General features: G+C 47.4%; 3 protein-coding genes across 4 annotated transcripts; all 3 read left to right on the forward strand.

Annotated features, from left to right (window-relative positions):
- Positions 1-60: 60 nt before the first annotated feature.
- On the forward strand, positions 61-1,947 carry LOC101791482 (dynein light chain LC6, flagellar outer arm). The gene is made up of 2 exons (XM_005026653.6): positions 61-376; positions 1,629-1,947. The coding sequence occupies exons 1-2, from the start codon at positions 245-247 to the stop codon at positions 1,764-1,766; spliced, it is 270 nt and encodes an 89-aa protein (XP_005026710.2). The 5' UTR covers positions 61-244; the 3' UTR covers positions 1,767-1,947.
- A 280-nt stretch (positions 1,948-2,227) lies between these two features.
- On the forward strand, positions 2,228-3,061 carry LOC113839606 (dynein light chain 1, cytoplasmic-like). Its single transcript, XM_027470000.3, has 2 exons — positions 2,228-2,514; positions 2,670-3,061. The coding sequence occupies exons 1-2, from the start codon at positions 2,383-2,385 to the stop codon at positions 2,805-2,807; spliced, it is 270 nt and encodes an 89-aa protein (XP_027325801.1). The 5' UTR covers positions 2,228-2,382; the 3' UTR covers positions 2,808-3,061.
- Positions 3,062-4,099: 1,038 nt separating this feature from the next.
- Positions 4,100-23,546, forward strand: RNF10 (ring finger protein 10). Of its 2 annotated transcripts, none has more exons than XM_027469989.3 (17): positions 4,100-4,408; positions 9,601-9,803; positions 10,828-11,027; positions 12,075-12,165; positions 13,167-13,351; positions 13,439-13,575; positions 15,116-15,276; positions 15,822-15,950; positions 16,107-16,365; positions 16,585-16,718; positions 17,769-17,886; positions 18,219-18,320; positions 18,814-18,945; positions 19,681-19,778; positions 20,007-20,067; positions 20,216-20,374; positions 21,218-23,546. In XM_027469989.3, the coding sequence occupies exons 1-17, from the start codon at positions 4,246-4,248 to the stop codon at positions 21,292-21,294; spliced, it is 2,409 nt and encodes an 802-aa protein (XP_027325790.1). In that variant the 5' UTR covers positions 4,100-4,245; the 3' UTR covers positions 21,295-23,546. The 2 variants fall into 2 exon arrangements, with proteins under 2 accessions (XP_027325790.1, XP_005026712.1); XM_005026655.3 differs by lacking the exon at positions 4,100-4,408 and adding an exon at positions 4,966-5,017.
- Positions 23,547-23,579: the final 33 nt, after the last annotated feature.

Raw genomic sequence — 23,579 nt, forward strand, 5'->3', positions numbered from 1 at the left:
AGGGAACTACAACTCCCGGCGTGCCCCGCGCCCGGCTCCATCCGGGCCCCGGCCGGTGCTGCGCCGCCATTACGGGGCGCTGCCGTTGGTGCTGCCCGGGGGGCGGCGCCGTTCAACGGGCGGGGCCGGGCCGCGGGGGCGGGCCTCGGGCTGCTGCGGGGCGCTGAGGGGCCGGGGGGTGCTGCGGGGCCCGGCTCGGGGTGCCCAGCCGGGTGTCCGGCTGCTCCGTGAGGTGTTGGGGGCCATGGGGGAGCAGAAGGCGGTGATCAAGGACACGGACATGCCCGAGGAGATGCAGCAGCAGGCCGTGGAGTGCGCCGTGCTGGCCATAGAGAAGTACAGCCTGGAGAGAGAAATCGCCGCCCTGATCAAGAGGGTAAATGTCTGCTGCTGCCTGCCCGTGCAGCGCTGTGTGGGCAGCAGGAGCCCAGCGGGTGGCTGTTGGCACACCGTCTGGAAAAGCCAGTTCCATTCACACGAGATACGTGGGGCTGTGGGCTCACTTCCCGCAGTTCCCCCAGCCCTACACATCCCCTTCCTGGTTCTGCCCCTTCTCTTTTGCAATGCCTTCATTTTAAGCTGTTGGCTCACCAGCCTGGTGCCCGGGGGAGACCGGAGAGAGTCTGACCTGTCCCACAACTGCTTGGTAGAAACCAGTGGGTTGTGCATTTAAATCCGCTGGAGCTTTTTCCACTGTTTTCACCTACCACTTAAATTTTGTTCAAGTGGGCCTTAAGGTTCCACTCATGTTTCTGTAGTAGTTGTGCAGGACTGACTAGCTGCTTCAAAATTTGCAGTTAAAAAGTATTTTTCTGCAAAACTTTTTGTATTTGTGCCCCCTTTCTATGTGCTGACTCCTGCTAAAAACCTGAGTCTGAGGGCACTGTTAGGTATGTGTGAAAGCGAACAATCCCTGTGCAGATCTACTTCTGATACAGTTTTGGCTTTACCAAATGGAGACATCTAAGGGTTCTCTGGATCTGAGCAGTACACCTGTTGGAAGCTCTTTCAGGTAAATAGTGCTGGCACATCTGTTGGGGACGTCTTCCTTTCTGCCATCCTAACAGAGCTACCAGTGTTTTTTTTTTCCATTTGCAAGAAATATGAACTTTGTTAGTGCAGATCAGAGGGGTCGGTTCACAGTTTGTCAGATTTTCCACGTGGCTCCTGGTTGGAACCTGAGCAGAGCGCTTAGCCAAGGTTGCAATACCTGCTAGAAATGCTTGCGTGCTCCCACAGAGTTTCCTCGTTTGAGAGCTGTTGGATATGACAGCATCTGATTGCCGACCGGAATGTTCTGCCTTTAATAGACCTGTATGAATATATACATATATATAAAGTGTGGCAGGCTCCGGAGTGTGATGGGACGGTGGCAGAACACAACTGCATGACCTGAAACTTAACAGGTGTAGCGTGAGGTCGTGGTTTGACATTTTTGGGGAAATCCCTGCGGTTACGCCTGCTCAGCTCGGAAGCGCTGAGGTATTTTTTGTTTGTTTCTTTTGTCCAAGCAGCCAGCGAGCTGTGAGTGGCCAGTAACAGCCTCAACAGCTCCTGCTGCTTCTGAGCCGCCTTTCCAAAAGCGAGATTTGTGGGGTGCAGACAATTCCTAGCGGTCTTTCCTGCAGGAGTTCGAGAAGAGGTACAGCCCCACGTGGCACTGCGTCGTGGGGAGGAAGTTCGGCAGCTACGTGTCCCACGAGACCAAGCACTTCATCTTCTTCCTCGTGCGCGGCCTCAACGTGCTCCTCTTCAAAGCCGGCTGAGCCGCGGGCTGCTCACGGAGCCGCACCTCCCTGAGCAGAGACCTGGGCACGGGTGATGTGGGGCCATCCCTGCTGGTTGTGCTGCGTTTAGGGGAAAAACAGCCCCCAAAGGCCTCTGTATTTATTTTCTTTCCAGAGTGAGCTTCTCAGCTAATAAAAATGTTATGTTTTAGGAGCTTTAGGGCTGTTTTAAGAGCTTTATGGCTGTTTTAAGAGCTTTAGGGCTGTTTTAAGAGCTTTAGGGCTATTTTCTTTCCCAGCGAAGTTTGCCCCCTGGGTGCCGCCCCCAGCCCGTGCTGCAGGGGGCGCTGCGGCGCGGCCCGGCCCCGTTGCCATGGCGACGCGTGGGGGGCGCGCCCGGCTGGATCGGCCCCACTGCCGGGTGTCCGCCACAGCCAATGAGCGCGCGGAGCGGCGGCGGCGGCGACCAATCGCTGGCGGGCGGTGAGGGGAGGGGGCGGGGCTAGAGCCGTAAAGAGGCGGGCACGGCGCGAGCGGGACCGTTAAACGGGCGGCGGCGGGGGCGAGGTGTGGAGCGCGGGAGGGAAGCGGCTGCGGCTGGCCCTGAGGGGGCCCTCCCGTGACCGGGGTCGGTGTCGGGCGCGCAGCAGGGGCCATGGGCGAGCAGAAGGCGGTGATCAAGGACACGGACATGGCGGAGGAGATGCAGCAGCAGGCCGTGCAGTGCGCCCTGCGCTCCCTGGAGGAGCAGGGCGTGGAGTTCGACGTGGCGGCGCGCATCAAGAGGGTAAAGGGCCGGCCCCGGCGCCCTGCCTGACCCCCGGGGGGGGGCCGTGAGTCCCTCGTGTGCCCCGCGGGCGTGCTCTCGGCGTTCTCCCTCCCCTTCTTCCTTCACGACCCCTTCCAGCCCTTCCCTGCGCTCCCCAGCGGTCTCTCCCGCAGGAGTTTGACAGGAAATACAACCCCACGTGGCACTGCGTTGTGGGCAGGGATTTTTCCAGCTGTGTCACTCACGAGACCAATCACTTCATCTTCGTCTACCTGGGTCACCTCGCTGTGCTGCTCTTCAAGTGCGGCTAGAGCCGCGCACCGCTCCCCCGGCTGTCCTCTCGTGACCCAGCTGCTGCGTGCTGACCCACAGCCCGGCGCCTGCGGCCTTACCGAGGAAGCAGATCTTGGGCTTCAGGGGTGACAGCAGGGATTGTGTTGTGGTGATGGGTTTTCTTATTGTATCTGAGGGGAAGATAGCAAAAATAACCATTCCTTGTGTTAATTTTTTTTTCCTCACAGTTTCTTTGCCGATAAAAAATGTTGTTCTGCCTTTGAGAGTTTTATGACTGCTTTATCTCTTTCATCTCTTTCTCTAGTGTTGCTTGTGCTACTTATTTCCCTGTGAGTGTGAATGACTGGCTTTCTGACAAAATCCTTTCTCAAATCCAAAACACATAAGCATTGTGGTATCCACACTCATAACTTCATCAAGGTATCTAAGAATAATAAATCCCAGTTACGGACAAACAGCAGCTAAAAGCCCTCTTACATGGCTTCTGTTAGAGGGTTATGTGTTAGTTCTGTCTCTTTGTGTCCTGCTTTTTTTTTTTTTAATTATTTTTTTCTTTTTGGTAAGAAACCTGAGAACTGCCGTCCCAGTGAATTTGGAGTTCTTGCCCCCAAAATAATGGGAAAGGGATCAGCAGATATACTCTATGGGTGTGGGTGGTACATGGATGCTCATTAAAATACATTTAGAATCTCTGTTGCCTTTGAAATATTAAACTTTTTTTTTTTGCTTTGAAGGAGAAGTTTGGAAGTTTGAAAGTTAATAAAGTCCACAGATAACCAGTGTTACGATGCGGTGGTGGAATGTGATCCTTCACGCCCTCTCAGACTCTGCTGTTCACACACTGACTCCCGGTGCTGCCCCATGGCGCCTCCCTAAGACGTAGCAGCCCTTTTATTCCCCCTTTTCCCCCCCGTTTTTCCCTTTTATCCCCTTTTTTCCCCCGTTTCCCCCCATGACCCTTCGCCTACATCTCCCAGCACGCCCCGCGCGGCAGCCCTCGCGGCCCCGGCATCCCTCGCGGCCCCCCAGTCCCGGCGCGCCCCGCGGGGCCCGGCTCCATCCGGGTGCGGGCGGAGCTGCGGGCGCCTGGTCGCCATTACGGGGCAGCGGCGGCGGCCGAGCCGGGGCCGGGGCCGGGGCGGCGCGGAGCAGCGGGGCTGCGGGCGGCGCCGGGCGGCAGGGCAGGGCCCCGCGGGGCTCCCTCCGTGGCTTTTTCCCCCCGCGCGGCTCGCCCGGAGCCCCTCCGAGCCGGCCCGGCCTCCCGCGGCCTTCCCCCGGTTCGAGCGGAGCGCCGAGAAGATGTCGCCATGAAGGAGGCCGAGGCCGCGCTGCGCCGCCCCCGCCGCTCCCCGCCGCGGGCCATGAGCCTGGGCCCCCGCCGGCTCCGCCAGCGCCCGCCGAGCCCCCCACCCCCACCCGCCCAGGGCCGCCCCTCGCCCGCCGGGGCGCCCGTTGATGCTGCAGAGCCCGCCCGGCGCCTCCCCCGCCTCCGCCCCCGCCATGGACAAGAGCAGCCCCTGCGGCTCCGGTGCGCCCGGCTCCTCGGCCGGCGGCAAAGGGCAGCAGCCGCGCTCCGCATCGGCGGGGCCCGCCGCCGGGGAGTCTAAGCCCAAAGGCGGTGAGCGAAGGGGGGGGGAAAGGGGGGAAGGGGAGGGAAGGGGCCCGGGGCAGCCACGGGAAGGGAGCAGCAGCTGGCTCCGGGCACCCCGGTGCCTCTGCCGGGTGGGTGGCGGAGCCGAGCTGCCTCCCCCCTGCTGCGGTGTTTGTTTCTCAGCCGGCCCTTGGTAGGTTTCCCTTCGGGTCACCGCTGGGGTTTGCTTTCCTCTTCCTTCCTCTTCCAGCCCTGTTTCCTGTTTGGTGAGCTGCGGTTCCTCTTCTTTCTGAAGGGGCACGTTTGATTGCCACTAGCTTTGGAGTAATCAGTTTGAGAGCCAAAGCTCTGATTTCAAACGTATTTGCCTCTCCCTGTTAAGAGGAGCCTTAACTTTATCTTGGTCTCCAGCTGAGTGCAGTGCTCTGCCCTTGCTTGAGGAGGTCCCGCAGCACACCCGGCATTCCCATTGCAGGCTGTATTTTGGTAACTTATTTTGGAAGGGTTCAGAGTGCACGTTACTTGCTTATCTGGTACTTTAATCAAAGTGTTGCAGCTGTCAGAGCAAACAGCCAGTTTTGCTGACAGCGCGGGTCGTGATGAGCCATTGTGGGCCCTGTCATGAATTTTTTCAAGGTAAGACCTAAACCGCCTCCAGTTCCCTAAGGCTGATCGGGAGCAGAAAGTTCCTGGCACCCCTGCATTCTTTTCAAAACCTAAAAATGGGGCAGTAGTGCTTGAAAGAAGCGGGTTTAGCCCCAGAAGCATGAGGAGACTGCCTACAGGTTGCTACAGCACCATTGCGGTACTGATTCCTTCCTCAGTGCTTTGTTTCTGTAACACTTAGGGTGTTCACAGAGGGTTAACAGTGTTGGTATCTGGGAGGTGTTGCAATCTGGAATGGATTTGAAATCTTTTGGCATCAGTAGCAGGATTTCATGCAGGGCTTTTATTACTGGTAGCCAATGTTGATGTTTTTCGGTCTCTTATTTCCATTTTCCATGGCCAGGCCACTGGAAGCAGGGGATGCCGGGTGCTAGGCATGCAGTGGGAGTCCTTAGAACCAGGCTTCAGCCGGGATAACAAAGCGTATCAGCTCTGTTTATGTTACGGCAGGCGGTGTGAAAGCCTGGCAGGCCCGAGGCTTTCCCGTTGCAGAGGGTTTCTGACCCTGCCTTACCACGGGGCACCTCGGAAGGACAGCGCTGCCTTAGTGGCGTGAGGAGGGAGGGCAGCTCACAGGACGGGAGCGCTGTTCAGCAGGGGAGGTGAGGGGCCTGTGCTGTGCTGGTGGGCCTGCGTGTAGGTGAAACAATACCTGGAGTGAGGAAGGAAATACAGGCTCTGACATTGCAGCCCCAAATGGGAGGTTATTAAAGGATTCCTGTGGGTTGCCACATTTCACAGGCTTGAAGCAAGGTCACAAGTTGAGGAGGAGCAGTGAGGGTATAAATCATGGTGCTTGTTGCTGTTCTACTCCAATACAATAGACTAATTTTTAATTAAAAAAAAAGTTATTTTGAAGACTTCTTTTTAAACACAACAGAATGATTTGGCATGGCACAGTTTTGCCTCTGAGATATTTGTTTCTTAACTGAAGCGGAGGGAGAAGTGATCTGGGATGAATTGCTACCCTTACAGTGCATCGAAGAGTCCTTTTAAAAACAGGACCTGTTCTCGTAGACATGTTTTTGGGAGCCTCTTCGCTGCAGGGTGCTGCAAACTAAAATGAGAAGGGGCACTTGGGCAGGTGAGCGCCAACAACCATGGGCTGAGCATCCCGGCTGCGGCGGTGCCAGTGGGTGGGTGTGTTTTGGTGGCTGTTGGGCTCAGGGCGCTGGCATGTCACCGCACAGGATTTCTGTCTCCTGTTCCTTATCCACCTGGAAGCGGCGTGGCTGCCTGCAGCTGGTGTGGCCCGCCCGGTTTCTCCCCTGTTTCAGGAACTGTACAGGAGGTGCTCTGAAAACTCTGAAGGCTCTCTGTCCTGGGGAAATTGTGCTCCAGCTACCTGTTGGGCTTGGTCTTAGAAACTAAATTGAACTCAGAACTTTCCAACAGAAAAAGTATTATTTTTTTAGTTCTAATAGTGAGCCACTAGGAGTCCCATCCCACGGGGATGAAATCGAGTAGCAAAAGGAGAAGTGCCTTGCTGGGTTTCTGCTCAGTCCTTGGGACCTGACGGACAGAGGAATTCTTGTAGACATTCCTGGGCCTTCTTATTACAGCGCAAACAAGCTTTGCCAGGGCGCGTGGCTGCTTATTCACCCCTTGCTCACCGGGACATTTTCCTTAGCAGCACAAATCTCTTCGATGTGCTTTTGTGCAAATGCCCTGGGGGCTCAGCACAATCCCTCACCCAGCTCCCCCTGTGCAGGACGATTTGCTCGAATGCTGCTCAGCTGAAGACACAAAGATGGAAGGGAAGTGCAGCAACCAGCACTGCAGCTCCAGGACCAAACTGGGTGCCTGTGGCTGCTGCCTTTAGGCCCGAGAACTTGAACTCCCCTGGAGGTGGAGGTCCTCTAACAGAGGTGGTGTCCATCAGGAGAACCCCCAGGTTGTGGGGCTGGCTCCGAAAGGCAAGGACAGCTTTGTTGCTGGTGTTATAAAATCACATGGACACTACTTTGTAAGTTTTCTCTTGGAGTGTGAACGGGTAAAAATGTTACAGGTTCAGCTTTGTGAAGTGCAGAGGGGCTAATTGAGGACCTGAGTCAAGAGTGAATACCTCAGCAGTGCTGCTCTTTAATAATTTGCCAAGAAGTGGGAAGAGAACCCCCCAAACCCAAATGGGGGGAAGAAAAGAGGTGGTCCAGCTTACAAACACTTATTTCAAACTTCTGGTCGTCAGTTGACTCCATTGCTACGCTGATGGCCCAGAATCTCTAAAGTAATCCTAAATAATTACTCTGGGTGTACTGAAATCAGTAAAATCAGGTTTGTGTTTTCAGACTGTCATGTGAGGCCCTTCCTAAGGAGGGCACAGGCGGAGAGGACTTCCCTGTGAAATTAAGAGTCCTCACAGGGGCTCGCAGAGGCTCTCAGAGCCTGTCTGAAGTGGTGCAGCATGCCAGGAATGTGTGTAAACCAGCTGGTGACAAGTTGGTGCCTTTGATGGTGCTTAACTTGATGAAAACAGCAAGGGTTAGGAAATTCTCCTGTTAGCTGCAGGTACAAGCTGCCCTTGGACCTCGTGAAGGATCATCTGAACCTGCTTCAGGCTGAGCGTGTCCTCTGGAGTTGTTTCCAGTTCGTGGTTGCAGAGGAGCTGCCAAGTCGCTATGGGCACAGTGGGATTGTGCCTCTCTAGGGTGTGCACTGACTGCAGGGATCAGAGGGTGGCTGAGCCCTGGAGTGCCAGGCTCTGCTCACAGTGAGCAGCAGCAGTGCTCTGAATCCCTCCTAAATGCCTGAATTTGTGACCGGAGCCTCAGGGGGGGTGTTGTAGCCTCTTTCCCACAAACACTCTCAAAAAAAGGTCTATCTGAATAATCACCAAGCCAGACCGGGTTACACCCTGAGCGCTTGGCAGCTTGTGGTGTGTTTTTTTCCTGATAACACCGAGCCCAAGTGCTGCAGCCCTGCAGGCTGTGGGGCTCAGCACGGCTGTGGTTCTTGGGGATTGGTTTAGTTCTGAATTATGGGCTCAGGTGACAAAATCTGCTTGCAAAATGACTGTCACATCACGCAAAAGCAGCAGGAGGCTCCTTTGACTTCTGTAGCTCCAGTTGCAGGTGTAGATTGGGGTCTGCCATGAGCAGGAAGCAGCAGACCCGCTCCGAGCCCAGCCACGGTGCTCTGATGGAGCAACTTACTACGTGGTTGGATCCTCAGTGGTGTTCAGTATCGCACAGACCTTCTGCTCCTTGTCTTGGGGGTGTCGGTGGGACAGAAAACTAAAAGTAACCAGAAAAAGGGAGGCTGTGAGGGGTCCCGTTCCAGCTGCTGTGACCGCTCAGGAGGCAGTGCAGGGGAAGGGCCGAGCTGGAGGCACTGGTGATGAAAACTGCCTGTGAGTAACGCGGCCAGCAGTTACGGGACGTGCCTGTTGCCACACAGGACTTGCTTTAAGGGGTGGGGAGGACTACGACATGGGAAGGGAGAAACTAGCAGGCCTTTAGGGACAGGGTCAGGATGTTGTAACCAGCGTGAGGCATTGGTGTGCGTAACGCTGGGTATCTGGGGACGGCCGGGGTGCACAGAGCTCTGGCTGGGCCTGGGGCATTCACCTGCCTGGTTTCTCAGCCTGACTCCTGTTAGAGCTGGAGCAGCAGCTGGTGGGAGCACGAGGTCAGCGGGTGGGCGAGCAGCCTGTGGAGCTGAGACCCCTCTGATGTTGGGTTGAGGCTGTGAGAAGTGTCTTCATAGCCCTCATGTACTGTGCTAGCAGCCTAACCAGGCAGCTGTTTCCATGCAGGAAACGCCTCTCAAGATCCTGACGGACTTTCCTGCTCTCGTGAGCCTTGATCCTGTGGTGTTTTGCTGTGTGCTTCCCCTCTGTTCCCCGTGCCGTGGCCACGGCTGTGCGCAGCTCCTCGCTGCCAGGGTGGGTGGGCTTGGTGCTCTGGAACTGGGTTTGTGCCCCGCGAGGCCAAAGCTCTGGGCTCATCCCTCAGGATTGATCGGTGTTTGTTGGTTTTACGAAAGCAAGAGGGGGTTTTTAGAAGGGAATTGGATCTGTTGGGGACTTCTAAATGTAGGGGTGGGACTGAGTGAAAACAGGCAGCGGGGTCCTGCCAAGTGGGAGGCTTCAAGACAAACGCAGGCCGCAGTGTTTATATAAGGACATCCAGCATATTTATGTAGGATATTCAGCATATTTATATAGGGTATTCAGAAAGGGAATGACAAATGGCCCCGCTCCAGAACTTGACAACAGCTGGGTGTGAGGCTGTAGCGCTGGGGTTTGTCACTTGTCACACAGGTGACACCTCAGGCCGCTGTCTGGTGACGGCGACTCCAGACCTGGATGAAGCAAACTGAGGTGCTCTAAGAAATACAAAGCACAGCAAATAAATCCTTTCATGCTCTTTGACCAGCTCTTTGGACAGTAACAGGAGTGAAAGGGTTTGTGGGCTGCAGGAGACCTTGGCATAGCCGTGAGCCCTTTGAACAGCACTGGCACCAGGTGCTGGGCCGACAGGCCGTGCTGCCTGCGGGGCGCTGCGCGTGCGGCGAGCTGGGGCTGCCCGTCTGATCCTTGTTTTCTCTTTCAGATGGAAAGAATGCGAATGGATCCAAGCAGCGTTATAACCGTAAAAGAGAAACTGCATATTCCAAAAATGAGAACTTTTCCAGTCAGTCCCGTCGCTCCAATTCACAGAAAAGCAAAGCTTTTAACAAGATGCCCCCTCAGAGGGGAGGTAGCGGCGGAAGTGGCAAACTTTTTAGCTCTTGTAATGGTGGAAGACGAGATGAGGTGAGAATTGTAATGCCGTGTCTCCAAGGCCTTCTTTCTTGGGACGAGAGGATCGCTCTGACCTGCCTAGATAGGTCTTCTGTATTCAGCTCCTGGGCTGGGAAGGGAAGGAGCGATAAGAGGTGCTAACATCGTTGAGATGCCACATTGAGTGTGAGCAGAACAACTTTGCAACAACAGAAGAAGAGTGCTCTCTGCTCTGAGAGACTTGCCATAAAAAGGAACAGTAAAACTAGTGGAAATGCCACCTGAGGAATGGGTACCTAGGCAGGCCACGTGCATATCTCAGGAAACAAAGGTTCTTCATGAAAATCCATAGTGATACACTTCCTAGCTTTTAAAAGTCCGGGATGATTGTGTCTAAGCACTTGAGTGTACAAATTTGCACGTGGTAGTGGCATTGGGAAAGTAATCAAATTAGCGTTGGTGACATCAAGATGGAGTAAAACCAGACCGGGGCTGCTTATACTGCTGTGGGTATGAATACTGTAGATCACTGGTGGGTTTGCATTGATACAGAAGTCATTGATTTTTTTCAGTTCTAGTGGATGAGCAAAGCTGCCTGCCTAAAATGCTAACTCTGTCAAAACTCACTTGCTGTCTCTGTTCAGTCCTCATTCTCTGCTTTGTTATATGGAAACTAACTACAAACAAGTATTATTTGTGCAATAGTAGCCAAATGTATGTTACTGGCCATATAAAAGAATACTGCCAGGATCTCAGCAACTTTCTTCTGTTATTAACCTCGACTACTAGGTATTGTTGGCTTTTACTTGTCGTTATTTGGGTTGTTTTTCTGCTCTCCTCCAATTCATCCGTGTGGGGTAAGACCACTCAGTTCTAACTTCCAGGTTCTCATGCACTTTGGCTGCAGTGCTTGATTTGTGGAATGGGAGTAGGAGAAGGTGAGTCGGAGGGTGCTGCATATTCTGCACATGATCACTGCTGGGGCCTGGGTATCAACTTGTACTGATGCTTTTGCAGTAAATTCTAGCAAGTTCTAATAAATGCTGTTGTCTCTTAGGTAGCAGAGGCTCAACGGGCAGAGTTCAGCCCTGCCCAGTTCTCTGGTCCCAAGAAGATCAATCTGAACCACTTACTGAACTTCACTTTTGAACCCCGTGGCCAAGCAGGCCATTTTGATGGGAATGGACATGGCAACTGGGGGAAAAGGAACAAGTGGGGACATAAACCTTTCAACAAGGAACTCTTCCTACAGGCCAAGTGAGTGGAAGACTAGCAAGGTTCTCAGACCTCTACAGAGACAGTAAGCCGTAAGGAACAATCGGCCAGGGAATTGTTTGATCTTGAATACTCTTCCAGGGTGAAGTTACTTCAGGTGTTTTTAATACTCATTACTGTACTTGAAAGAGAAAAAACATATGAAGTTCTCTTCTTTACCTATTAACAAGGTATCTGGTTGACTGAGTCTTTTGGACATAAGCCAGTTAGTCTTCTGCCTTACTTTTCCAGCATTGTTTGTGGAATATGACACTCCGTTTGGGAAGACTTACGTAGTTCCCTTATGGAAAGTTAACATTTCTTCCAAAAAAATCAGCATGTTGAGATGGTAGGGGCAGTGGTTGCTGGATTAAAGCTAATCTGAATTTAAGTGCCATAAGCGATTACTCATATGGGTCTCTTAATTCTTAAACTGCTGCTTCAGGTTGGCTTCACATCACAGGTCCCTAAGTAATAGTAACCCAAACAGTGATCAGTATGGTAATCCAGCAGCTGAATTTCTTTTGACTGGTAGTAACGGTCACTTTCACTAGAATTTGAAGTGTGTCAAGGACTTCCCATATCTGATCACGTTAAATATAATAAAAACTATTTTCAGTGTTAATGCTTCTGATTTTTCCCTATTGATTTGTGACTTGATTTTCACTTATTGTAGCAAAGTCTGCTTACAGGAACTGTAGTAGTTCTAATTCTTGTAAGCATGCTCTTTCCACTTGTGGATTCCCTGTTTTTAAGAGATCCCTGATGGAGCTGGCTCTGTTTGTTCCATTTTTTTTCTGGAAAACCATTCTGCCCGGCTCGCTCTGTAGGTAGTATGCGATGCTGTGTCTAACTGAAATTAGACATATCTGTATTCTGGGAATCTGGTTGTGAACTGAACTCTGTTGGGTTTTGTTGGTAGAAGTTTCCAAACTGTGTCCAGTAGCTTTCTGCTGGCCAAAGAAGAAGCTCTGAGAATCCTATGGGATAGTTCTCCAAGAGTTTTTAGAAACAACTGAGTGGATCATCTGTCTCTTTGCCTTTCCCCAGCTGCCAGTTTGTTGTCTCTGAAGAACAGGACTACACAGTCCACTTTGCTGATCCAGATACCTTGGTCAACTGGGACTTTGTGGAGCAAGTGGTCAGTTGTGATGGGCTAGATTTTTTTTTGTCTTATTAAGAAACTCAGTCTGTCTTTAACTGCTTCTTTGTGATGTTACGTAAAACTCAGCTGTTTCTGAGCTTCAGGCCTTTTCTGTCACTCCCACAATACTGGGAATGATCTGTCATGGAATATATTATGAAGTACTTTGATGACAGGAAAAGAGAAGTGTTAAAATCTATTAGGAAAATTAGCAGCTTCTTCTTGCTTTCGCAGATGGGAGCTCATCAAAAATAGTATCTGACATTCTGTAGACTCAGTCCTTGTGATTGAGATATTAACAGAAAACTTGGGCATGAGTCCATGAAAGAGGACTAGAGTGTAGAATTTTGAAGAATTATCTTGTGCATAAGTGGCCCATCTTGCCTAGCAACAAAGTGGAAAATCTCCTGATAATTGTGGCCAGAACTTTGGGTTACCTGAAGTAGAAACTTAGTCTGTGAAGACTAGTCGTCGTGGCTGGTGTAGCTGGTGGGGAGGTACATTTACTGTTACCTGACCCTATGAGAGAACTGAAAAATCAGGTGCTTGGTTGGCTGTTTTGTCTCTGCAACATACAGATGCTAACAAAACATCTGACTAAACTAGAATGTTCATGAAATTAGGTAAGTTCAGTCTCTCAGTTAAACAGGACTGCACAAATGTGCTGGTGTGAGGTGACAGTTCATTTGCTGACTTCTTGTCTGAATTCAGATGATGATAATGTTGCTAGCTCTTAAGTGATGACAAATACAAGAGGGGAAAACATGAGAATAGTTGCTCATTAGAGTAAAAATAGATGGGTTGGTTTTGAAGGCTATTCCACATATTGACCAAAATGGTTATTTAGTTCATGGTGTACTTAATTTCCTGGTAAATAAGCAGAACCTGAAGAACTGGAAGATTAATATATTAGAGTAGATCTTACAGGTTTAGTTTCTGTGCCACAGAATGATTTCCAAGTCTATAACTTGTACTATTCCTCTCGTGTGCTGTTTCAGCGAATTTGTAGCCATGAAGTACCCTCTTGCCCAATCTGTCTGTACCCGCCTACAGCAGCAAAGATCACCCGCTGCGGGCATATCTTTTGTTGGGCATGTATCCTTCACTATCTCTCCTTGAGTGAGAAAACCTGGAGTAAGTGCCCTATTTGTTACGGCTCTGTTCACAAGAAGGATCTTAAGAGGTGAGGCTTGATATCTATTAAATGATATATATCACTGAAATACTATTTTTACCCTGTAAAAATAATAACCTCCTCTTTACGTTGCAGTGTTATTGCTATGGAAACACGCCAATATGCAATTGGTGATGTCATTACGATGCAACTTATGAGAAGAGAGAAAGGTGTTCTGATAGCACTGCCCAAATCTCAGTGGATGAATGTGGTACAGCCTGTTCACGTTGGAGGTGAGTGTCTGAGTACTGGTGCTTGGCATCCTGCTCCTAACTGGCCTGGATTTGGCTAAAGATTTCCCATGGCAGTGCCATGCTGCTGTCTTAAAATAGTTCAGACCACAAAGCATGGGTAGCTGAAAACCTTAATGACCACATCTTAATAATAAGCAATCTACCCATACTTTGTTTTTTCTAAGACTTCAACTTGTGTTCTGTTTCCCTTCAAGTTACTGCACTGCAGACTCCTGCCTTCTCAATTTTTGTTATAGCTTGATGTGCATTTTTGCTGGTACAGTCATTGGTGTCATTCTCGCTGCTTCTGTTGGCTCTTCAGTGTCCTTAACTTTTGCCTTCTGGCTCCTCATTCTACAGCTTAACAAAAATAACTGTGTCTAAGCTATTTCAAGGATGTATTCTTCAACACGGTTTTCATCATCTTCACTTATCAACTAAGATCTGTGAACGATTTGGGGAAATAGTCAAAATTATTGCAAACCTATTCCAAACATCTGTTGCCTGACTTCTACAGTTTTCTCCAGTCAAGTACTGTGACTAATGCATCATCATCTTATCTGTTGGTATCATGAAAATTTGGTGACTAAAGAAATAATTTTACTTAGCGTTGCTGTTTTGTGGGCTGTCTTGGCTCGCTTCATTTTGCAGCCGCATTTGCAAAAAGCTGTATGTGTTCAAGCTCTCTGTAAAAAGTCGAGTCTGCTAACTCACAATGGGCATCCAGCACGCAGAGCGTGTGCTTACATGTCCCTCAGCCTTTTAAAATAAACGGCTTTAAATCCTATTATAAAACAACAAACCCTTCTCTCCTTCGATGCAGTACTGGATTTGAGATCATTCCAAACCCAGAAACCTCACCGTTAATGGGATGTTTTGTAGACACTGTCCTTAAAAGAGGTTGGACCCATAGGTCCAGTGAATATGTATGCAATGTGATTCTGTACTTGCTGTAAAGCTTACAGTTAAGACAAGTGCTCTAGTAACAAGATGACTACATTTTGCTGGACCTTGGAATTCTTTAGTTTATCTACTATTTCTGCTGTGCTTCCTGTAGAAGACTAATAATGTTCTATACAGGTTTTGAATATATAAGGGTTTATGAATTAGTTTGAGACAAAACAAAGGTAGGTCACTTCTGCAAAACTTTCCAGTTGCAGTATTTTTGAGTATAGAGAGAAGAAGTTTTCAGGAAGCTTTGACCATCCAGAGCTTCAAGGGGGGGTGATACTTCCACAAAAAAAAAAAAAAAAAAGGGAAACTTGGACTTGAGTTTTGAAGCTTAGCAACTGAGTTGTGGTAAACTGCAACTTCAGGGAGATCCGTGCAGCAGAGAAGGTACGTGGCACGAGCTTGTGTCATCAATGGTATAAATATGCAGAGTTTGTATCAAACTCTTTCTAAATATTGTCCACTTGGCAGTGGATTAACTCAAAGTTGAGCCGTAATGGAACTTCAGAAGAAATGGTGGTTCCTGATGCCAGTTCAAACTGGTGCCTCTACCCGAAGATATTAATGGTTTGGTGCTCCTTCTGTTCAGATGACCAGCACAGCCAGTATTCCAAACTGCTTCTGGCATCCAGGGAGCAGGTCCTGCAGTTGGTGATTCTGGAGGAGAAAGCAGCGTTACTAAAACAGTATGAGGAGGAAAAACACACCCCGGAGGCATGCTTTATTGAGGCTGCTATCCAGGAACTGAAGGTGAGAACCTCTTGGGATGTTTTTAGTGATGTTATTTTTAACAGCATGTTGAGCATTTATCTTTTGCTGCTTAAGTGGTTGTGTGTGATTATTCTGGTCTCTGTGATGCACGTACTAGCAAGATGGTGATATTTACTGCCAGAATAGCAGTGTGAACCTTGGAGGAGATTGTAGCCCTTGGGCTCCTGGTATCTGATGTGACATTCAAGATAAAAGAACAGAATGCATTTTATTAAATGGTATTCCTCCCAGAAATGTGAAGGAGTTCTCATTTAAAAGGAAGATAGTTTTCCCCTTCAGGTCTAGTAATTCCTGGGATAACTTCTATCAAACAAACATAAGCAAATGTAGATAATATTTTTTATAAAGGAGCCTTTGTGTGTCCTGCAGTGGAAGAGGACTGCCCTTCAATGGTCTGTCTTTGTCACAGATGTATTGTAGATTTATGAAAACCTGATGTATAGAACAAGGCTAAAGATAATTACGGTGATAGTCTCCTGGCTAAAATAGGAGGCTAAAACTTGTTCTCTTTGTATGACCTGTAGGAGCGAGAAACAGCACTCTCTGCTGACAAGGATAAAAGCAGTGGCATTGCTGGAATTAGTGCAGCTGTGGAAGAATTGGTCCTAGACAGCTCCAAGACTACAGAGCCTGCAGTTCTCCATGAGAAAAAGGTGGGTAACAGTTGTGTTTGGGCGGATCTCGTTGATGCCTAGGGCTGCCACTTTACGCTGCAGTGCAGGGTGAACTGATACCAAAGACTTCTGCAGAAATGATCATTTTTGAAAGAGGTGATTGTGGTACTAACTGTATGCCCTCCGTTGTTGTAGTGTGGCATGGAGTATCTCTCTGCATTCGATGAGGAGCTTGTGGAGCCTTGCTCTGATCAGGCAAGTTCCTTTTTGCCTCCTGTGGAATCAGAAGAGGCAGTGCTGGATGAAGAGGAAGTACCTGAGGTGGATACCATAGGGGAACCTGATGTGAAAACTACAGAAGAATTAAATCCAGCTGAAACAAGCTACCAAGAATGTAAAGATACAATTAGCAGTGGACATCATAACAACTCTCCCTTTTACTATTTCTATCAAGGTAAGTGCAATGAAATCCTGGAGTCATGAGGGCAAGGGTGCATCCTTTGGGATCCTTTTTTGGGGAAGACAATTGTCAGGTCAATAAATTCAGCTACACTCTGTGAAATACAACTTCTAGATTTCTAGAAAGGAGTTTTAGTTTCATTACTAGTGAGGTGGGGAAAAGAGTATTAGCAATTAACAGACATAGAACAACTAATGATGTCTTGTCCTACAGCGGAGGATGGACAGTGCATGTATCTTCACCCTGTGAATGTTCGGTGTCTTGTTCGTGAATATGGCAGCTTGGAGAAGAGTCCAGAGAAGATAACTGCAGCTGTAGTGGAGATAGCTGGCTACTCAATGACAGAGGTAATTATTTCATCTTCACGTTCTAGTAACTTGATCTTTGCAGCTGGCAGGTGAGATGTTTCTCCTTGATAATGAGAAATAATTACTGTGAATGGGTAGGCGTGCTTATCTGTGAAGGACATCTGTGTAAGGTGCAATAGTTGAAGTTAATTTTGATAAGCAGACTGTAGTCTAACTTGCTTTCTTCTACTAGAAGGTAGGAAGTTTTAGGAGTAAGAGAACTGTAAGCTTAACGTTGGTTTGTTTTTAAGAGTACCTTGAACTAGGCACATCTTCCTGAACCTAAAGGAGTGTTCTGCAGCATGTCCTCAGCAAACAGCTGCTTCTGAGCATCAAGGATAGAGGTGGGATCTTAGGTAAAATAAGAAGGTGGAAAGTAACTTCAGTGTTTGAGATAGAGGCATCTCTGAGGCAGTGAAGGTGCTTAAGACACTGAAGCTCTAGAAGAGAGAATGGATCTTGAATTCCTTTGCCTTGGATAAGCTATTGTAAGAACTGGCATATGCAGTAACAATTACATGTAATTCCTAATTAATTTTTATTAAAGCATGTGTTTGGGTAAGAATGGATGCAGAGATAGAGAATTCTCTTCAAGTTTGCAAGGAGAAATACGGAACTCACCTTGTTCCCATCAAGTGAAGTGGAAGTTGACAGACAAAAGAATTTAAGTGCAAGGGGCAAATCTAGTCTAGAGCAAGCACAGGTACACCAGAGGACTGGTATTGTAGAGTTTTATTCCAGTGATGTGAAAAGAGAGGAATAGCAAGAAGATCAATAACTGAACTGGAGTAACTTTATCCAGGTATGATTATGGTGTAGTTGGTGGAGGTTTTGGAGCATTTGGTTCTGACTTAAAGCATCGTTCACACTTCAGTAGTTTATAAAATGATTATTGTGTTACTATGCTCTTTTTTTTTTTTTTCCCATTTGATGTCATGAAGGGTGAGTGTTGTGTCTGCACAACTATTCATCAGTATGGCACCCTCTAGACCTTGTTGCAATGATGTATCTGCTCTTTTTCTTTTTCTTTTTTGTTCTGTTTTAAATCAGGATATAAGACAGCGTCATCGCTACCTATGTCATTTGCCCCTCACCTGTGAGTTCAGCATTTGTGAACTGGCTCTGAAGCCACCTATCATCTCTAAGGAGACTTTAGAGTTGTTCTCAGGTTGGTACTGCTTTACTAGCCTCTGTTAGTGGATCTGTGGGGATGAAGTGGGAGCATTTCTCCCTTAATGGCAGAAAAAGGAACATAAGGAGCAGCTTTACTCCTCTTTCGTCAACTGTGTGATGACTGTTTAGTCAGAACAACCCCTATTCACTGCTGTAATGACAACAATTACTCAAAGAATAAAAAGACCTGACTGCTTGGAAGAGCATATGTTGTTTTGTAAGCATGTCTTGTTGCTAATGTGTTATAACTGAACATGATCACAAAGTAAAACATTGCCAAAGTATCGGTGAGGTTCTTTTATATCCGATGTTGTGTGTTGCTCCTAGATGACATTGAAAAGAGGAAACGCCTACGGCAGAAGAAAGCTCGTGATGAACGACGACGTGAACGCAGAATTGAGATAGAAGAAAACAAGAAACAGGGCAAATGTAAGTCTTGCTGGTTGGTTCCCACTCATCTGTTGCTGAGCTGGTGTCTTTAGCTATAAGGCCTTTAGTTTGTAGTGTGTGCTTAGAGTGAGATTACAGTGTATTAGGGACAATCTCTGTAGAGTAAAAAATAAAAATAAAAAAAATGCAGTTTTAGGGCATTAAATGATGTTATGCTATTCCTGCATAGTCAGATATTATGGGAGAGAGACAGCACTCGAGGGCAACACTATTTTTCCTTGGTATAAACAGCTCTCAGGATTCTTGATTTCTGTTTTTATAGTAATCACTGTATAGAGTGGAAAGTAAAGAAGGCAAAAAAAAAAATTGCCTGGGAGCTGCTTCCATCCAACAGCAGTGCTTGTACTGGTCTCTAAAATAGCAGATGGAAAGAAAATTTTTGAGCTGGCATCTCCCTGAATCCTGAAACAAGTTGCATATTGACAGTCTTCCCCCACACTGTGTAGTGCTTTAATTCAAAGCCTCTTTCTAGATCCAGAGGTCCATATTGCTTTAGAGAATCTGCAGCAGTTTCCTGCATTTACATCTTGCCATGGAGAAACCAGCACTGATCATCAGAGCTTCTGTCCTTCTCCTCTTGGCAGAAGCCCTGTGTTTCAGACAGGTGAGCATCTGCAAAAAAACTCTTGGTTGTTCTTTGGGGATCTACTACTCAGGTCATCAGACTAAACTTCCTTAATACTGACCAAAAACAACTCTCCTAGATTGCCTGCAAGATCATACACAGAAGACTGAGACTGTTGAGATTCTGTTTGCTTTTTACTGCTTCTATTTTAGTGACAGTGCTAGCTGTGTTGTAGTTACCGTACTGTTTCAATCGTTGCTGAGGCAGAAGAGAGGAAAGGGGATGGGACTGGGGAAAGGCAGAAGAGTGTGTATGCCAGGAAAATACCACTAGCATTTTTTTCTACCTTCTCTATCTTCACCTCATGTTTATTTTACTACAACCATAACTGGTAAGCACTCAGGTTTTTGTCCAGTTACGCTTTACCACGTTTTATCTTGCAGTTCATTTAAAAAAAATAAAATAGTAGAAGCCATTCTTAATGGGTTCTTCAAAACAAGCAAACAAAAGGCACCCCAAAATAATAATGATGATGATGATGATGATAATAATAATAATAAAAATCACCCTGCAAATCTTCCTTAAATAAAAATAGTGAGGAAATTCAGGAGTTTCCACTGTGTGATTAATGGATGGAACTGGTAGGATAAATATGGTTAATTACAGAAAATAGGAAAACCTTTTAGTTTTGTTTCATAACTAGCAGCTGCAGAATAAATGCCTTTGCCAAATGCTGTTGGCTTTAATTAACTGATTATTTTTTTTTCTCTGTAGAGTCTATTCCAACTCCACTGTCACCTGCTGCCAGCCAGGCCAGCCCGTTGCTCTGTGGGAGCTTAGAAGAAGACTCTCCATTCCCATCCTTTGCCCAGGTAAGCCATGTGACAGAGTAAATCTTGTCAGAATTACTGGTGTCGTAGTTGGGGTTAGGTCTAAGAGTACAACTGCTTCCTCACAAAAATGATGTGAGATGAAACTTAGAGACAGCATGGAGTTTGAGTGCTGGAAGGGGCTCCTAGATATTCTTGCCACTCTGGGATATGCAGGATTGTCCTGGTGCCTGGGGTTTAATTGGATCTTACTACTTTTTTTTTTGATAGATGTTGAGGGTTGGAAAGGCAAAACCAGAAACGTGGCCCAAACCTGCTCCAAAGACAAGAGGTAAGAAAACTTGGTATTGCTGTGTTGGCTTCCTTTCTGTGCATCTAAATCTTAAGAAATCTTACAGCTTCACAAGAAACATCTGGAGTGTAGAGAGGCATCTGCACTGCCAAAGTTTTATAAAGCCCTCTCCTTTCCTTTCTTTCAGATGAGAACACTCTGGCACTCCCTGTGCCAGCAGACAGTGATGGGGAAAGTGACAGCTCTGACCGCACGCCTGTGCCCAGCTTTCAGAATTCCTTCAGCCAAGCTATCGAGGCAGCCCTCCTGAAGCTGGACAAACCGTCTGCAGCTGAGCATTTGTCAGGTAAGGGAGGGAGCTGGAGGAGCGTGAAAAATTCTGAAGTAGGAAAAAATTAGTATTTCTCCTTCTGATAGAAGTGAGAGAGGGGATTTGGGGGACCAAAAATCGGCTGCAGAACAGGTCTGAAGAGTATCAGGTTGTGTTTTATGAGCACCTTGATTTGGGCTTCTGTTAGTGGGCGCTGAGATCTCCCACTAGCAAAGAATCCTATTAGGGCAAAGATGTCTTCTGGTCATCATGTTTACCATCTGTGCTGGAACTTAATTTAAGCTTTACCTCAAGGAAATTTAGGTTATATGCTTCAAAGATGCCTAGCCTGCTGAGCAGCTGGACTGCCACTGAAATTTGACCAAAATGTCAAGATACTGCTAACTGGAATTTCAGGTTAGAGAGTCGGAAACAAATTGAGAAGAACTGATAAAACTCATTTATAATGCTTGGTTCTGTTCAGCTTTGGGTTCTCTTTGGAGGCTGCATAGAGTGGTGGAGAACTGGAGGCGAGAGGCAGGGAGTTTCAGTGAGTTTAAGCTCCAGTTGTAATGTTTTTTGGACATGAATGAAAGCAATATCTATCCGAAAGGCAAACCACTGCATGCTTGCAGTCCTAGAATCTGCCGTTGCAATGGCAGCCTTAGAATCAGTTTGGCATGTTTCTAGGTGCACGTAGCTGTGGTAATCTCTTAAGTTTGTCTGCAGTATTTTTTTATAAGCTACTTGTGGTCAGTGAGTTGAGAGGAAGTATCACAAACTGATAAAGTCATTTAGGAAGGGAAGACCATTTATTGTTTCCTGCGTGACGTTCCTGTTCCATGAGAAAAGTGACAATATCATTTTAATTCTTCACAGAGGAAAAGGGAGGCAAGAAAAGAAAGAAACAGAAGCAGAAGCTACTGTTCAGCACCTCTGTTGTTCACACAAAGTGATTCTGCTATTCAAGAGAAGTTTCCTCTCCTGGTTTTCTTTTCCTTTTGCTTTGTTTTGCTGCTAATAGTTTAAGTATTTAAATTTGGACAGACTAAACTTGTGTTTCCAGGGCTTCTAGGGGTTCAGGAGGAAACCATGACAGCGTTATGTTGAAGTAAGATTTCTTTATTCCAACTTACCAAATCGGTTTATACTGAAACAAAGTTTTGAAACAACCCAGACACCATTCAGCCAAGGCTTCTAGTCTGTGCCATGTCAATTCTTTTGGCCTAATAAGCAGTATGAAAGTGTTTACATCTGCGTGGCACTGCCAGCCTGCTGCAGTATTGCCTAAGTGAAGGGGCAGAGAGCCTTTACTTCCCCAGAAGTATTCGTGCGCAGAAGCCCATCTGATTGTGACAGCAGCACTGTTTCAGTAAAGCTGTTAAACTGCTCTCTTCAGAAACTGGTTTCCTCTGAGCTGGGAATGGGCAGAAGAGCTTCCTGGCTTTAAAGTGTTAGCTGCTATCTGTTCTTTTTCTAAAGAGCAAGAATTCCTCCTGTTCTCCTGGCTTTCAAAGACTTAAAGCTGAGGTGAGCGTAAAGCAGAACTTGGCTAGTTGGTTTTGAAGTGACTCTTGCTGAAATTGTGTATTTCAAAATGCATACTGGCACTAGTGGTAGAAGGAACTCCTGGCTTATTGCAGCTGTTCAACTCTGTTTTAATGTGGGTGAGTGAGGCTGCTAGTTTGTTTTTTTTTTCTTTTTTGCCAACCATGGCCAACAAATCCTTTGTAGCCAGATCATCTAGGATGAACACTCCACCCTGGGGCTCTTGGTAGTAACTACACAAATGGTGTTACAACACTGGCTCCTCTTGAAGTGGAAAACCAACTGATAGCTGGAGTCCATAGATATTTTATCCCCTGGCAAGGAACACAGATGGGTTTTTTGCACTGGGCTAAGGGCCTGTATCTGCTTGGTTCTGGGCTGTGAGTTGATCTGCACTAAGCACCTCGGGTTAGAAACATGCCTCTTCTGGACCCCTGCCCCCTCTTATTTTGGGTGGTCGCATTCTGCACTGCTTGTGGTTTGATTTAAAGCTAATGAGTTAAGTGGTGTGGATTTTGTTAAATAAAATGAACTGTAGGTGTAATGTACTAGTCAAGGCCAACAGTTGCAATAAATCATATGCGCACACTTAAAATACTGCAGACTTCTTGAGCTGTAACTTGACCTCTTACATCAACATGGAGCGTAATACCACTTTCAGCAACACATTTAAACCTTAGCATCCCGCATTTCCTTTCAGGGAGTTGGTATGAAGCACCACCTAATTTACAGGGGCAGTTGTTGGGTCTTCTGTTACGTTCAGCCCCACCTGCACCAAGAAGTGAGCTGCCTGCACTCTGAGGTTTTGAGTTGTTCATGTGCTTCCAGTGAGGAGCAGACTGCTCACTGGCACTGCTGGTGTATTCACTGGGTGTGTCCCTATTTTAAAAAGCTTGTCAATGTATTGATGCTTGATTTCAAAACAGTCAGCTGTCTGTTACACAAGTGCTTCCTTAAGGCGTGTGTGCAAGGGAAGCTAGTACCAAGGAGTACACACTTCAAGACACTGTATGCAGCTGTAAACTAGAAAGAAGGGGGGTGACGGGAGGTAAAGAATGTCTCTGTTACTATAGGAGAGAGGAAATGCTTGCAAAGCCTTCTTTGAAAGCAGCTTAATTTCACACTTGGTCACAATTAACTACACTTGATGGAAAGACAGCACAGCTTGTCAAGAGTGCAAAGAAACTAAGACAAGTGCCTAGAAGTGGTAGCACAGCTTGTTAATGCTTCAAACACATAGTGGAAAATGATTGGTGAGGGAATAGAAAGCCACTGAGCAAGAAAGATTCAAGTATGCAGTTAACTGTGTTCACAATGCTGTTGTTTCCTACTTGTAACAGTATTTTTAAGTCATGGAGCAGGAGTTACTACTTAAGTGTCTAACCATTATCTGTTGTTTATTATTCCTACACCTTTATAGTCAACTTTTCTTTGCGGTGGCAAGAGAGAGTAGTTGGAGCTGGTACAACTTGCCTCCACTTCTCGCTAGCACTAGAACAAGGGAAAATCATGCAGGCGAGGAACTGTCCCTTCTGCAGGGGCAGTCTCCGAAGGACAGCATCAAGTTGTATCTCGTTTTCCTATGGATTCAAGAGATGCTACCAGCAGTGCTCCTTTCCTGTAACTGATTGGTGTAATCTTAATAAATATTTAAGCAGTACTTGTACCTGAGTTTTATAATGGGTTGGACAGA

Source organism: Anas platyrhynchos, chromosome 16, assembly GCF_047663525.1.
Source record: "Anas platyrhynchos isolate ZD024472 breed Pekin duck chromosome 16, IASCAAS_PekinDuck_T2T, whole genome shotgun sequence".
Lineage (NCBI taxonomy): Eukaryota > Metazoa > Chordata > Aves > Anseriformes > Anatidae > Anas > Anas platyrhynchos.

What these genes read in the sequence shown, in the direction of transcription:
- LOC113839606 (XM_027470000.3), top strand. Translation starts at nt 2,383, where the DNA reads ATGGGCGAGCAGAAGGCGGTGATCAAGGACACGGACATGGCGGAGGAG. An exon ending in TGGCGGCGCGCATCAAGAGG is followed by an intron (nt 2,515 to 2,669) that starts GTAAAGGGCCGG and finishes TCTCTCCCGCAG; the next exon opens with GAGTTTGACAGGAAATACAA.
- RNF10 (XM_027469989.3), top strand. Translation starts at nt 4,246, where the DNA reads ATGCTGCAGAGCCCGCCCGGCGCCTCCCCCGCCTCCGCCCCCGCCATG. An exon ending in GAACTCTTCCTACAGGCCAA is followed by an intron (nt 11,028 to 12,074) that starts GTGAGTGGAAGA and finishes GCCTTTCCCCAG; the next exon opens with CTGCCAGTTTGTTGTCTCTG. An exon ending in CTGCTATCCAGGAACTGAAG is followed by an intron (nt 15,277 to 15,821) that starts GTGAGAACCTCT and finishes TATGACCTGTAG; the next exon opens with GAGCGAGAAACAGCACTCTC.
- LOC101791482 (XM_005026653.6), top strand. Translation starts at nt 245, where the DNA reads ATGGGGGAGCAGAAGGCGGTGATCAAGGACACGGACATGCCCGAGGAG. An exon ending in TCGCCGCCCTGATCAAGAGG is followed by an intron (nt 377 to 1,628) that starts GTAAATGTCTGC and finishes TCTTTCCTGCAG; the next exon opens with GAGTTCGAGAAGAGGTACAG.